Raw genomic sequence first — 15,296 nt, forward strand, 5'->3', positions numbered from 1 at the left:
GTGCCTACCCGCTGTTGTGCCAGCGGTGTGACTTCATCAATGCCCCATCAGAACATTAGAGATTTGTTTAGCTGAGAGCTAAGCTGGCCCATCTCGGCCCACGCTTGTCTGTGGGGGTCTTCAGCTGAGGCTGGCGCCAGGCCTTGTGCCACTTTACTGCATTTCTTCTCGCTATCAGAGTTGCTTGTCCGGAGGTTTGGAGTCCAAATGTTGTCGCTGCGTCTCGTAAATTCGGAGACAGCGTCGTGGCGAGCTGTTGCTAGGGGGCGTGGTGACAGACGTCATGTGCGATGACATCATCATGTAGTGGCGGATGTGCGCTCCTCAGTTGCTCTTTAGGTCCTTTGATCTCTTTGACGTTTTGGTTTGCGCTCGTCACCTCGCCCCCCTCCCCTCCATTGTTTCCACCTTGGGACCCCCAGACCCACTTCCATGGCAGGAGCGCCCAAATGACACTCCAGTTTGGGTGTCTACCAGAATCTTCTCGGTCACCTCGCTTTTATCAAATCTCGTCTTCAGGGCCCACTCACAGGGGTCCGTGGCCTGTCGCACCTGAATGGGGGGGCTGAGCCTGCAAGGGTGGGTGGGGGTGATGTGAAGGACCTCGAGGGCTGCCACGTGGACTCGTCCAGTCATCTGACTCCATGTTTGTGTCATTCAGGGTCTGACCAGTGGACCCCACTGGAGAAGAAGATGTTGAAGAAGGCGCTGGTTATTCACAACAAGGACTTCTTCTTGGTCCAGAAGATGGTAAGGAGGGGACGGGGAGGTGGGTGGGGGGGGCTTGTGTTCACACGTGAGGTGGGAGGCTGGCTGACCGCTCAAGTGGCCTGCGATACGTGCCATTTCTGCCACCTCATCCTACAGGGTCCTCAAGGGGCCACCAGCCCGGTCCTGTTCTCTCGATGTCCATATGTGAGTGACCGAGGTGCCAGGAAGCTCAGCGATTTTGAAATGAGGAGAATGCAGAGCAGGAACGGAGTCTGCTAGAGGAGGGCGAGTGCAAGTGAGGGTCCCGAGAGACGGGGAGGACGGGGCAAAGGGTCCATCGCTGCACTTGAGTGCCGGCGGGCCGCTGCTGCCCACCATTCCTTCCTGGCCTTCAGAGGGGTTTGAGCGTCGCTTTCTGTGTTTTGTTTCTTATTGAGGCGGCCATTTTGGGGCTCTGTCGCCATGACGCGTCAGCCATTGCTGGAGGTGTGGCTTCTGGCGCCGTGTGACGCTCAGGAGACCCCGCGATGGACGAGATCCCGCAATGCGTTTTGTTTTTGTCGATTGACATTCTGACGTTGTGACCCACCTGGCTAGACGCAGACGTGAAGAGGGACGGGGGGACGGGAGTCGGGATCAAATCGTAACTGCGCTGAAAACTGACACTCGGCACACCGGAGCACCTGCTGCGGCCGCCATCTTGGACTGCACGCGGACCACACGCAGCACATAGCGGCCCCCCTGGGATGACACACTTTGAACGTGGGGGCGGTGACCTCAGTGTGGCCCCGCCTCTTGGGCTCCTCCCACGCCAGTCACAGATACTAGAAATGAATAAATAAACAGAACAATAATAACAACAAGTACACGATTACAATAATTTAGGACAATAAACAGCAGCCAGGGGGCAGTGAGGGGCTCTTTCCATCGTGGCAGGTCACGGGATGTCATTGGCGCCACGTGGCACTCCGCGTCTGTGCTTCTCTTCAGACTTCCTGCGTGGGCATTTGGACTTTGGGTCTGATGATTCTCTTCTGATTTGCTGAGTTTTGCCATCATGTGCCAACGTGAGGGGGTCCTTTAAGGTCACATTTCTAACATTTATGATGGTCATGAAATGGTGGTCTGATGTGCGATGCCAGTTTCAAATCGTCTGAAGGCCTCCTATGTAAGATGGCGGCGCGCAGCTTCTGGCATTCCAGCTTTAGGGAGGAGAAGAAGGAAGGCGGACACAAAGAAGACCAAGGGAACGTCGACCTGCTCTGTCTGTCCCGATGGTGGATGGATGTGACCTCGGTGGTCTGTCCTGGGTCCATAGAGGAGAAGGTGCTCCCCACAGCGCCCTCTGCCACTCAGGATGCCCTCTACTCTCCTCTCATGTCTCTGACACTGGACGGCTGGTGAAGCCTTTGGTGGGCTCCTTCTTCTCGACTTTTCTTCTCGACTCCTCGAGTGGGTCTCGTCCTTCGCGTTTTCCGCCCCCTGCTTGTTTTGCCCGCCGCTGGCCCTTTGGGAGCACCCAGCCATTCGTGATGTTTCGTCACCCACCGCCTTTTGGTTCTGGCTGCACTCTGGAGCTTTTCGGTTCGACCTCTGGGGCTCTGGCACCTTTGGCGATTAGTAACTTGTTTTAGTTTCAGTCGCCATCTTCTGGTCCTCCTTAAATGACAACTCGGTGTCTGCTCTCTAAACGCTGTGCCAGCGTATGAAGCTGCTGAGACGAGCCTGGGCCTGGCACAGCAGCAAAGTGAGCCTAAGCCTGAACTTGTGGCCTACACAGGCAGACCAAACAGGGCTGAGGCAAAACACAGCAAAGTCAGAGAGAGGGGGAAGTCTGCTAAAAGCCCCGGCCTCCAAAGAGACAACTCCGAAACAATGAGGTCCAGACCTGAGAAGAGCCAAAAAGATCCACCAACGCCAAAGTAAAGGCTCAGCACTGGCGGCGAGGGCGGGGCCGGACCCGGAGAGGTGATGTCAGAGAGCTGGGGGTGCAGCTGACACCGAGGACCCCCAGCCACGTCCTGCCCTTTGACCGTCTCTTCTCTTTTTCCAAGGTGAAGACGAAGACGGTGTCTCAGTGCGTGGAGTTCTACTACACCTTCAAGAAGAGGATGCACTTGGGCAGGAAGCACCGCAGCCGGCTGATGAGCGCCGAGGAGGAGGAGCAGGTGAGTGACCACCCTGAAGTGACCGCCTCGTGTCCGTGAAGCCCGAGAGCGGGCGGCGCCCACGGCGGGAGGCTGCACTCGATGTGCTCTTGTTGCTGTGTCACCTTTATGGACCCTTTCTGTCATCTGTCATGTGTTATAATTCCGGGCAATGCCAGGTGACACGCTGGCCATGTGCAGGGCGCACCTTCCCTCGATTTGCATTGGGTGAAGTCCCTGGCACAGCTGATAATCCCTCAATCCTCAGAGACTGAAACGTTAAGAAGCAGGGCGGTGCTCAACCAAAGAACCTCGACTGTTAAGTATGGCGTGCTGGTGTGCCCGCCTGCCAGGCCTTTCGCGCCCGTTTCTTCCACCAATGCATGTTAAGCTAACTGGCTTGTAGCAGTTAAGACTCTGGACTGCCTACCCTGAGGCTGAGGGTTCAAATCCCACTACTGACACCACTGTGGACCCTGAGCAGGTCACTTCACCTGCCGCTGCCCCGATTCGAAAATCAGAAGAAGAAAGAAAAATGGAACCGATTGGGTGGTCTTGGAAAAAAGTTTCAGCCAAGTAAGAATGAAATCAATGTGTCCCCGGGTTTTAGTTTGGTCTAAGAGGGTCTGAGAAATACGGACACGTGTCGTACCGACCGGAGGGCTCAGTGGTGGGGTCATGCCATCCCTTACCTTGGCTGCCCTGCAGTGCCACTGCCAACAGCCCGATTAGGCCCAGCTCCTCCCACGCGTCCCCTCGTCCACTGCCTGCACATCCACGTCGTCAGCTGCACCTCGCGGCCCCCTTGAGTCGCCATCTTACTTGGAGCCCTAATGTTAGTAGTCTGATTTGAACCCTTGTCTGATCTGAAAGTTTGTAGAATTGAAGCCCAAATCTTAATAATTTTATAAGGCCCTGGTGTTAAAAATGGTTTCTTCAGGGCTTTTATTTGAACCATTTAATAATTTGCTTTATTTATAAAACTCAGGACCCCTATTAACTATTTATTAAAGTTGACTTTTAGTATCATTTGAATATTGATTTCACTGTTAATGCAGTTTAAATTTGGCCGGTCACTTTATGAACCCTCTACAGGAACTGAGCACTTTACTGCAAACGCAATCATGGAATATGATAGTAATATTCCATCCATCCATTTTCTAACCCGCTGAATCCGAATACAGGGTCACGGGGGTCTGCTGGAGCCAATCCCAGCCAACACAGGGCACAAGGCAGGAACCAATCCTGGGCAGGGTGCCAACCCACCGCAGGACACACACAAACACACCCATACACCAAGCACACACTAGGGCCAATTTAGATTCGCCAATCCACCTAACCTGCACGTCTTTGGATTGTGGGAGGAAACCCACGCAGACACGGGGAGAACATGCAAACTCCACGCAGGGAGGACCCGGGAAGCGAACCCTTAAGGGTCTCCTAACTGCGAGGCAGCAGCGCTACCACTGTGCCACCGCGCCGCCCTTGATAGTAATATTTAAGAAACAGGAAATGGGTTTAGAGTTGTCGAGGGTACATATACTTTAAACGAAATGTTATTTATGGCATCAGTGTGCCAGAGCGTGCCATCTGCCGTTTGTTCCCCTAATCTTAAACCCAACCCTTTGGGGAGACTCAACTGGGGCCACGCCCCCAGGTCAAATGATGACTATGACCCCAATTCATGTGATGGCCACGCCCCCCTGTAAAGTGATGACCATGCCTCTAGTTCAAGTGATGACCACGCCCCCATGTCAAATGATGACCACGCCCCATTTACTTGATGGTCACGCCCCCTGTAAAGTGATGACCATTCCTCTAGTTCAAGTGATGACCACGACCTCGTTTACGTGACGGCCACGCCCCTGCCCAGTGTTGACCACGCCCCCTTTATGTGATTCACGCCCCCAGGTCACGTGACGACTCCTTCATCCTCTGCAGTTCCAGTCGTGTCCTGCGTTCCCCTCGGTCTGGGAGCGGACGGTGACTGTCGAGGGTTTTGAACTTGCTGCTCACTTGTCCTTCCGTGTCCCGATATTCCCACTTCTTTGCACGTCACATGTTTGCTAAATTCCAAACAAGGCCCCTGGTGCCCCTCTGCTCTGGCATCTGGGGTTCAGATGCGATGCCCGCTCGTCAGGAGAGTGTCTGTGAGTGAGCCGTGTGATGCACTGGCGCCCCTTCAGACAGGCAGCAGTCAGCGAGTGGTCGGTCAGCAGCAGGATGGTCCTTGAACGTCCACAGAAGTGTCCAAATTCCAAGAGCCCCTTTATGTGAATGACCGGCCAGCTTCACAGCAGCGTGTATCTGATATAGTGCCCGGTCATTCTGTACTGGGATCACTTAATTCACGCCACCCTGTCTCACTGGTCTAGCACTGGGGATGCTGGTTTTATTGGGCACTTCCATGCAGATCCTGCTTTAATTCCTGTGCGCCGTAAAGCCCTGGCAGGTGGATTAACTCACTCAGGTGACATGCCACGTTTAGCCACAAGGGGGCTGCAGTGTCTTCGGTCGGGCAGGTGTCCACCTCTCTCAGACCAGCTGTGTTTGATTCTCTGTAGCTGACCAATCAGAATGAAAACACCGAGCTGGACGAAGTCGAGGAGGAAAAGAAGTCCGCCCAGGAGGAGCAGCAGGACACCGCAATGGTGGACGTGTCTCCAGATGATCGTGTCACTGCTCCCGAAGAGCCAGCTCCTGTGGAGAGTGCCGCTTTGGCCAACATGTCCAGCTTCAGTTTTCCTTGCGAGATGCCCAACTGTGGAGCGGTAAGGACAGTTAGTGTGAGTGGGGGGGGGGTAGTGAGTGTGACATTGAGTCACATGACAGCCGGTTCCTGCCTTGGGGTCACCTCAAAAAGGACTTGAATTCAAGGACTTGGCCTCAGCGCTAGCCCTAAAGTCGAGACGCAGGCTTCACGGCCTACACAGGCCAGAATGCACCAAAGGGGACAGGAACCCTGAAAAACAAAAACCAAAGGTGTCCCACCGTAACAAAACAGGGGGGCTTCTAGTTAGAGAGTTAGAGCCACGTAGCAGCTGAAGAAGGACCTAATGCCCGTAACTCATCAGTTGGCACCAGAAGAGCAAAGTGAGACCTATAGAGCAGGACAAGACCAGCCGGGCCCAGTGAGGGGTCAGCGGCGGCTCAAGGCCTAATCAGCTCAGGGTGGTCTTCACGCTGGAGCATCAGGAGGCCCCGCCCCAATCGAGGCGCAGTAGGGAATGAGAAGGAGAACGGCGACTTATCCAGGGCAGGGCCAAGGGGCAGTGGAGGGGTGGGCAGTCATTGGGCACAAGGCAGGAACAACACCTGGACAGGGCGCCAGTCCACCCCAGAGCAAACCCACACACGTCAGCCCCAACATCTCCTTCTTGAACCAATAGCCAGCACATTATATAGCGCCTTTCTGTCCCAGGGTGCTTTACTGGCATTGGGTCAGGTCGAGTCAGCCCCTCCCACTTGTCACAACATGAAATTCATTTAAGGACCCTCAGTGGACCCTCACAGTGTGACCATCGGGACAACACCTGAGGAAAAGAAAAAGTCTGACGTGGCCACAGCACTGGAACTCAAGGCCAGCGCCCCCTCCTGGTTGTCCCTTTGGTTTTCCTAATTCTTCTGTGCCACTCAGGGTCACACAAAGGCCATGCCAATCTGATGCCTTGACTGCTGCCCCGAACTGGCAGCCGGGCACCAACCTGCAGAAACGTGGTGTGGCAGGCGGGCAGGATGCCAGCTGTGCCCTGCTGCTATCTTGTCATAGGGCTGATACTTTTTAATGGCCACGAGTGCCCTGGCATTTGTCTTGCCCCAAATGGGCATCCCTCTGCTGAGGTGGCTGCAGTCGGGAGGTCATTTCTGACGTTGGTCATTTAGCACTGAGAGCTGAACTAAGAGATAGGAAGCGGCTGACAAATCAGGAAGCGAGAATCTGAGCGACATGCCACACATGCGCCCGTAGGCCGCAGATCCTCGTTGGCTGTCACTTCCAGCCGAGGCTTAGTGGGTTCTTGTTTTCAGAAACCTTCATGTCAGTCCCCAGTGCCACCCCTTAAAGATGGGCATCACTCAGGCCATTCATGGCATCCTGTCAAGTCACACTGATACCACTTGGCTCCATCATGGATTGAGGTGCCACGTTCTTGTGGGGGCTGATGAGGTGACACTGAGCTCACTCAACTCTCGGAGCCGTCTGCCAGTTCCCACTAGTGGGACGTGACTTTGGAAGGGGCACAGCTGGCAGCACGGGGAGTAAATGTAGAAATCGTGGAGTTGTTTGTACCTCTTTAAAAAGGTGCCAGTCGCCTGTGGCACATCGTTACAGCTCAGGTGGCAAGTGTGCCAGGCGAACCCCTTCCCCTCCATTGTCACATGACTCCCTCCACATTGCAGAAAACAGAGATGACCACAAGCTGGCAGAGGGTCGGGCACACGTGGCCTCGTCTCGCCCTAACTGTTCCTGCTGCTGGGCTCTCGACGTTCATTAAGAGGCCTCACCAAGTAAGCCTGACCCTCAAAAACTCAAAGGGAGAGGGGAACCCAAAAGAGTTTACTAGCAGAGATCCCAAAAAGTCAATCAGAAGCGAAAAGAACCAACGGAGAATCCAAAAGGAGGCGAACGACACAAGCAGACGAGCCGAAGCCCCGAGGAGGTCTGCCATGTCGGGGGGCTCAATGTAAAGACGACAAGGACGATGGCAGGCTGATCTGAAGGGCAGCTTTCACGTTCGTTTTTTGTGTCTTCATTGACAGCACATTCCTGATCTTGGGGTCACTAAGGACCCCTCGGTGTGTGACGAGACAGCGACTCCGAAAACTTATTGGGAATTAAAAGGCCCGGCTGGACTACAGAGGCTCAGGCAAACCAGAAAAAAAAAGATGAGTCTGAGCCCACCAAATACAAAGCAACTGTCGCTATCGTGCCACCTCCAGAGCATAAATACTGCTGTGGCACCGAAGCGAAAGAACGGAATGGAGCAGAATGAAAACAAACACAAGCGCTTCGAGACCCCCACAGACCCGGATATCAAACTAACAGGGAGACGAACGTGAAGAGCGCAGCGGCAGGTCCAGGAAGCCCAACAGAGTCAGTCATCGCAAGCAGGCCCACTGGGGTGGGGGCTCCTTCGGGTGGTCCATACTCTCGATGTCGGTTTGAGCCCTCCGGGGGTCCGGTGACCTTTTTTTATCATTTTTTTTTTTGCAGGTCTTCACATCCAGACAGGCCCTAAATGGCCACGGGCGAATCCACGGGGGCACGACCCAGCAGGTCAAGCTGGTGCTGGGCAGCAAGATGAAGGTGGGCTCGCAGTCGGACTACTCCTCGGTGAAGGGGTCTCCTGCTCACAGCACCACCAGCGGTGACACCGACCCCACGCTGCTCTTCCCCTGCAAGGAGTGTGGCAAGTAAGAGATGGCCGTGTTAAGACCGCGCAGCTTCCTTGTCATTTTTTGGGTCTCCGGTGACACTCGACTGCTAACTGGTGGCATCGTCCAGTTCTGCAATGAGAGTTGGTTTGGGGAATCGCGCCACTCTTTGGTGGGTTTGCGTGCTCCGTTTCCATTGGGATTTCCCATGAAGCATCAGGGCGGTCCTCTCGAGTGACCTTACTTTAACTCTTGAAGCAGAGCTCGGCCCCCATTTCTCTTGTCGGCTGTCGGTTGTGCCCCCCGCTTTGCCTTTCGTTCTCGCTCGGACTTTTCAGTAACTCTGTAGTGGGGCCGATGAGCCGCCATTCTCTGAAGGACATTCCGGTGCCCTGCCATAGAGACGAGTCCCCAGCGTGTCCCACCCCACCACACCAGCTTTCGGCTCAAACCGTAGTATGGTGGGCCAATTTGGGGTCGGCTTCACACGACGAACCACAGACACGCGAGATAGGAGACCAAGTAGGACGTTAGGGACCCCCGAGTCTCGGCTGGACGATGTCATGGAGAAGCCTGGTCCAAACTGGACTCGGGTTTGGATGCTAAGATTAAAAACACAAAAGGGAAGTCATCTGAGGATTTAAGGGGCATGGCAGCACAGAGATGTGCCCAAGGGGTGTGTTGGCACACACTGGCACCTGGACTGTTAGGGCTTTTGATTCTTCTTAAGATCCGATTTCTTGGTAATTGCTTTCTATTCACGGTGTCGCCATTTTGTGGCGGGAGTTGCCCACTTCTGAGCTGGCACCGAATGTGAGGTGACGTCCGAGGTTGTGGAGACTTTCTGGTACACTTCATGCTGTGCCTCTGGTGCCCGTTGACCTCTGCTGAGCTTTGTTTCAACTTGCGATTTTGGGGCTCGGACCCTCGAGTTTCCTTGGCCCCGTTGTTCCGACTGTTGGCATATTGGAAGTACAAGTTAAGGCGATGGTCACATTGTGCCCGCTGTCCTTGAGACAGATGAGGTGGCTGCCATGTAGACATGTGTCGTGTCCGTGCTGCCACATTCCTGCCAGGCTGTTGCTTTTCATTGCTGCCAACACCGAGACGGCGTGCCAGGCAGACGCGGATGTGATGTCATCTCATCTTTTGTCACTGTATTGTCCCCTGTGCTTTACCACCGTTGTACGTTTGGCCAGGGGGTCCTTACATTTCTGTGATCTCAGAGACTCAGGCCCCCTTAGGCAGCAGGCAGGTTAAATTACTGGGCGGCTGGCAGTGGGGCCCTCGGGCGAGGCCCTCTGCCCTTTTGTACTCGTCGTTACGCCGTCGGGGGCCTGAACTTCTACACGTCCTCTGACATCAGAACAGGCAGGAGGGTCAGAGTGGCACACGTTGGGCATTGTAAGCAAAGCTGGGCAGTGCAGCCTGGGTGACGATCGCCTCATCTCGCTTACATTGGCAGGGGGCTCAGATTGGAAGAGTGGCACCGAGACTGAGCCCGACTCCATGCCAGTTGTCTCGCCCCCTGTATTGTCTGAGATGATGTTATCATTGCTAGTTTTAGGGTTTGATTATTTTCTCGTACGGTGACTGCGCTGTCTGTCCTGGTGACGCTCCAGTAAGCCGTCTGTGAGGCCCCTCAGAGCTGGGGAACGGGTGGCGTGGGCGACCCCCCCAGGCCCGCTGCTGGGAGATGCCAAGGCTGTCCTGTCTGAGCAAGCGACAGTCAAGTCAATGAGCCATCCCATCATCCCATGTGTCTTAAACAACATGGCAGGCCAAAGTATCACCAAGTGACCCCAATGCCATTAGAAGACCCGATCCGCTGATGTTCAGGTGGCCAGGGTTCAGGCTTGTCGCCTCGACTGGCCGCTGACCTGAGGCCTTTTGGAAGCTCCTGATTGGCCGTGACGCCTCAGCTGACCAGTGCCTTCCCTTTGGCTTCGCTCTTTTTCATGTCTCCCACCATTTTGTGGCCGTCGTCTGGTGAACGGTCGCTAGGGCTGTTGCTAGGTCACAGTGACTGGTGACATCATGGCAGCCGGGCTTTGGGTGACGTGCCGAAGTCACTGCTGAAGGTCGGTGCCTTTAGTTTGTTTGTCACAGCAGTCCTGGCGTTTGTTTCACCCCTGACGTGCCCACTTGGTGGGCTTCTCTTTGGTATCTTCTGGTCCATTGGTGGGCTCAGCAGACGATGCCTCGGTGATGTCACGCTGATGCTCGGAGGGCACAGACGCCCATCTTCTGAGGTGGCCTTTGAGGACTCCATTTTGGGTGTTCACTATCTGGTCTCAGACATGGCGCCCAAGGGCCAAATTGGGGTTGTGCCAGCTGAAGGCCATCCTGAGGGGCTGAGAACGAGATGTCAACATGCGGCAGAGGGCTTAGGGGCCCAGTGGTCCGTAAATGAATTATGATTCTATCACCATGGGTCACGCTTTTGAAGTACATGTGCCAGCCAGGTGGCACACTTTAAAATGCACTGGCCATGCCCAGTGCCCACCACAACCTTTCACAAAGCAACTGTCACTCCAACAAATGCCCGATGACTACAGACGGGCTTTATTCTCCAAGGGGCAGGTGCCTGTCACTCCTTGGCGTGACTCGAGGGGCACAGGAGTGCCAGTGTGCACCCCACAGGTCCTGATGAGCAGTTTGTGGCTGAGGGTCTCTGTCGGTTTGTCCTGAAGGCCCCCTGACTCTTTTGTCATTTGCTTTGGTCTGAATTGCCTCATGTCTGCGTGTGCGTGTGTGTGTATGTGCCCTCGGTCAAAGGCGCTATATAAGACCATGCCAGTGACTTTCTCCCCTCCTTTGCAGGGTCTTTTTCAAGATCAAAAGCCGCAACGCTCACATGAAAACCCACAAGCAGCAAGACGACCAGGAGCACAAGAAGGTCCTGCACATGCCCGCCATGAAGCTGCCCTCCAGCCTGTCTCAGGTGAGCAGACATCACGTGATGTTACCGCTGGACCACATGGGCCTGGTCAAGCGGCAGGGCCTGGACGAGGAGGACGAGGACCCCCTGCTGTCCTCCCATCTCCTGCTGGACGACGACCACGGCGGTTACCTGCGTGATGACGATGAGCTGTAGCTGTGCCAGCGGCTGGACTGGGCAGGGGAGGATCTCGGGGGTCTCTGGACGTGACGTGGAGTCATTTTGCGATGGAGACCAAAGTGCTGCAACACTGACTCTTTATAAAGGGCGCTTGGGGCATCCAGTAGGGGGTGAGAGGTGGCACGGATGGGGAGCGAGTGGGCAGTTGGATGGAGAGGCGCGCCAGTCGATCTCTTCTCTTCACTATTAAGTCAAACAAGCCAAGTTCAATGGACGACTTTTACTGGGCAGGACAGAATGACGTGTGCCACTTTCAATGCCACCAGCCGCACTTCACGTCTTCATGCCCGGCTTCCAGTAAAGTGTTATTGGGGAACAAAAACGGGTCACACAGTGGGCCAGCACTTACCCCGATGCCAATCCATGGCTGTCTGCCTTTCTGCATTGCTTTACGTCGCAGGTTCATTTTCTTGGTGTGCCAACTGTTTGCCACTCTGTGAATTTTTATTTGTTTCAAATCCAGTAATGACCGAGGTGCAGGTGCTGTGGTCTCAAACTGGTGAGTGCTGTTGGCATCTCACTTAAGTCATAAGCCAGGCACCTGGCTGGTGACACTCGAGGACATTAAGTCAGTCACTGGCAGGGCCGTCCGAAAGTCAGCAGGAGAGTTGATACCACCTTGCATGCGAGGCAGTGCCATGGCATCTCTCTGGTGGCTCCAGCCGCTGGTCCAGACAAGTCGTAGGCCGTGGGTGAGTCGCTTGTGCTAATCAACATGTTGGCAGTCGTCTGTGCCATCAGCGGCGAACCTTCTGCCCTCTTTGGAGGCGATGAGTAAATGAGCCAGTGGGTGAAATGACATTAAATGTGAATACTCGTCCAGAAAGGTCCTCATAATGTAACACTTGTCCCCAAAGCTGTCCCCAAGCTGTCCCCACTCCGTCAGCTTGGCCTCTTTTGTCAGTCGCTTTGGAAAAAAGGCAATGACAGCACCAGAAACTGAGCCCCCCAGCCTCAAGTGCCCACCCACACTGCCTAGCCCATTAAAGTGCCGTGATCTGCCCACCTCATAAAACTTAAAATGAGTGCTTAGGGGGAGAGGAGAACCACGCAAAGCCCTGGCGTCGGACGGCAAAGCCACAAGGAAGGAATCAAAAAGAGGGGCAAACCAAGGCGCCTGGGGGTCCGCGGCCTTGGCAGAGGACTTTGGACTCTTGTGGCACATCTCCCCGTCCTTATCGGTCTGGTGGGGTCACGTCCTCTTTGCGTCGTCTGGCGCTAACGTCACACCCGTCTCTTCCCGTCCTGCCACCACACGTTGATTGTATGGGGAAGCTTCCAGAAGAATTCCGGATTTGTTAAGAATTTGGGCAAATCCCGGCGGCGATTCCGAATTTGCTCAATTTTACCCACTTGGCCCACGGTTTGCGTTTTTAGCAACACAGAAAGTCACACAAAGTTAAGGTGACAGGCTGGGGGGTCAAATCTCCGCTCGGCTGCGTCACATCCAACAAGTGTCACTAATGTCAACGCGCCGGGGGGTTTCAATATAAGACACGGAAGATGATGTGTGGTGGGCTTCTGCTGACAAAATACCTGCACGGCTTCTCAGGGGGCACCGTGCCCTCCATGGTTGTGCCCAGTATTGGGCCACCCACCCCAAGACCCTGAATGAATGGGAGGCCATTAACACCACTGAAGCCTTTATGGGCGGCGGTGAGACTGGCGTAGTTGGCATCACCCTCCCCGTGCCGAGCTGAGGGTCGCCTTCTGTTTAAAAGCCATGAAAGGGGGACACAGCGGCCAGAGTGAAAGGGGCCAGTCGGTCAGGGAGAACAAGTCGACAGGACACCAACGTCCTTCAGAGCGCCCGCCTGACCCCCACGTTCTCCTAATGCTTGGTGGGGCTTTGCAGTGTAGCAGATGGCATCGCCCGTCCAGAATGAGTTTCTTGTTCCTTGTGGCCGATTTGTGTCCTTTTTTTAAAATGTTGTACATAAGAGGACTTTCATGTAAAATTCACATTCATTTTGGTAAGACCCCCTGGCGCGGTTTGCCCGTGCCGTACGCGGCTCATTTTCACCGCAGAAGGGATGTAAATATTTTTTGTAACAATTCTGTTATTTGAGGTTTTTCATTCTTCTTGGTTTTCAAATGGCTGAGGTGTCCTCTGCTTCAGGCCCAAGCAGTTGGCACTGAGACCACCTAATAAAGCAGTCACCACCCTCGGGCTCATTCTCATGTCTTGTCCTCCGTGTGCTCGAGTCGATGGCCGTCAAACTGTGTCACTGAGTGGTCTGGGGCCTGAATGCCACCAGCCAGCCCCCCAAATGGCACTGCAGTGGGTGGCTTTGGCCTGCACTGGGTCACAAGGTGCGTCCCTCTCAGAGGTCAAACTAAATACTTGAAATGACCATCCACAAGGGAGAGGATACCCACAAACCCCTGGCTTGACTAGAGGAAGGCCCACGAGAAATCTTAATGAAGGAAAAGTGCAACAAAAGAATAAATCACACAAATCCAAGAAACACGGCAGGAAGTCTTCTGAGGAACTGCGCTGGACTTCACTTCCCAGCCTGCCTTTATACCGCGGGGGGCGGTCCCTTAACTGTGATGGACAGGTGGTCCCGCCCACAGAACTCAAGGAACACGAGAGAAGTGCAAGAGAAGATGACTGAAAAGTGAACAAAAAAGAAAAGAAAAGAAAATGCCAGTCGAGGGACGAGCCGCGCAGAAACAACGGGGCACAACGTGAGAAGACGTGGCGCACAGTGGCAAAGAGAGCCAAGAAGATGACGACGAAGACAAAGGCGCCACCTCCCATTGTCCTCTGCAGAGCCCCCCAAGCCGAGCTGTCATTTAAGTTTTACAAATGGTGTCTCAGAGTGGCACCGCAAAGTCACAGCTGCGTGTGCCCTGCACTAGATGGCAGTGAGGGGCTGGGCAGGTGGCACACGGTAGAAAAAGACAGCAGACAAATGTCATGGAGATTGCAAGACATCCACAAATGTCTGAAAGCTCATCTTAGTCGGCCTCACCTTCGTAGGCACGCCGGCCGCCCTCTTAATGTGCCCACCCACTTGTAAGTCGAGTCTTGAGATCGGGCCTAAACGTAACCGGGAGCCTGTGTGGGGACGCGGGGACAGGCGTGATGCCAGTACGCGTGAGGATTACCTTGGGGACGAAGTGGCGGCTGCGTGAAGAGCGACTTGAGGACAGGTGAGGGACTCATCAAAGGGTTCTTTCTGCTGTGACTTCATGGCCGGTGGCAGCTGCCCTGGCAAAACGGGGGCACCTCGTTATGAGCCCCTTGTGCGGTAAGTGCGGCTTTGAGTCAACTTTACTCTGCAATGCTCCTCGGGACCGGCACGATTATAATATGTGGAGACAACCGCGAGAGCGGCAGCAGCAAAAACAAACAAACACACAAACAAACAAACAAATCAATAAACAAATAAACAAATACCTTACATACCTACAGTTGGAATTAATTGGAAATTAACAAAAAACTCCACAGTGGATTAATAAAGAGTTGAAACGTAGAAGAATAAAGACTGCAAAGTGAATCGCAGAGCGTATGAGAAGATGAGATCGGGGGGCTAAAGGACAGCTGGAGAGGCACAGAGCAGAGAAGATGAGAGACCACCCAGAGAAATCCTTTAAATAGTAAGAGCCAGTCAAGGAGGAGCTGAAGAGCATCAGGAATAGCAAAGGGAAATGAAAAGATACGGAGAGTGAAATGACGGATGAGCTAAACTCTTCACAAGTGAGGAAGAGGAGAACAACACTACAGCAGTAACAGGGTCTACTAAGGGGGTCTGGCAGAGAGAGAAGAGCTGTGATGACCAAACAGGCTGAAATCCCACAAATCACCAGGAGCAGATCAGATGGACCTCAGGGTTCTTCAGGAGGTCACAGAGTGCAGATGGGCACCCATGTCACATATTTGTAGGAAGTCACTGGGCACTGGAAAATGGCAAATATCATCACGTTATATAAAAAGG

At 54.1% G+C, this 15,296-nt stretch overlaps 1 protein-coding gene across 6 annotated transcripts in view; it reads left to right on the forward strand.

The window, feature by feature from the left end:
* Positions 1-13,522, forward strand: part of LOC120526409 (transcriptional-regulating factor 1-like) — a 57,587-nt gene extending 44,065 nt beyond the window's left edge. For 5 of the 6 annotated variants that reach the window (XM_039749570.1, XM_039749569.1, XM_039749574.1 and 2 more), the window contains 5 exons: positions 662-750; positions 2,766-2,879; positions 5,423-5,629; positions 8,071-8,270; positions 11,055-13,522. In XM_039749570.1, coding sequence (XP_039605504.1) covers positions 662-750; positions 2,766-2,879; positions 5,423-5,629; positions 8,071-8,270; positions 11,055-11,328 — 884 coding nt within the window. In that variant the 3' untranslated portion in view covers positions 11,329-13,522. The remainder of the gene's footprint in view (positions 1-661; positions 751-2,765; positions 2,880-5,422; positions 5,630-8,070; positions 8,271-11,054) is intronic. The other variant, XM_039749573.1, reaches the window with a different exon arrangement.
* The last annotated feature ends 1,774 nt before the right edge of the window (positions 13,523-15,296 follow it).

The sequence above is a fragment of the Polypterus senegalus genome, chromosome 3 (genome assembly GCF_016835505.1).
Source record: "Polypterus senegalus isolate Bchr_013 chromosome 3, ASM1683550v1, whole genome shotgun sequence".
Lineage (NCBI taxonomy): Eukaryota > Metazoa > Chordata > Cladistia > Polypteriformes > Polypteridae > Polypterus > Polypterus senegalus.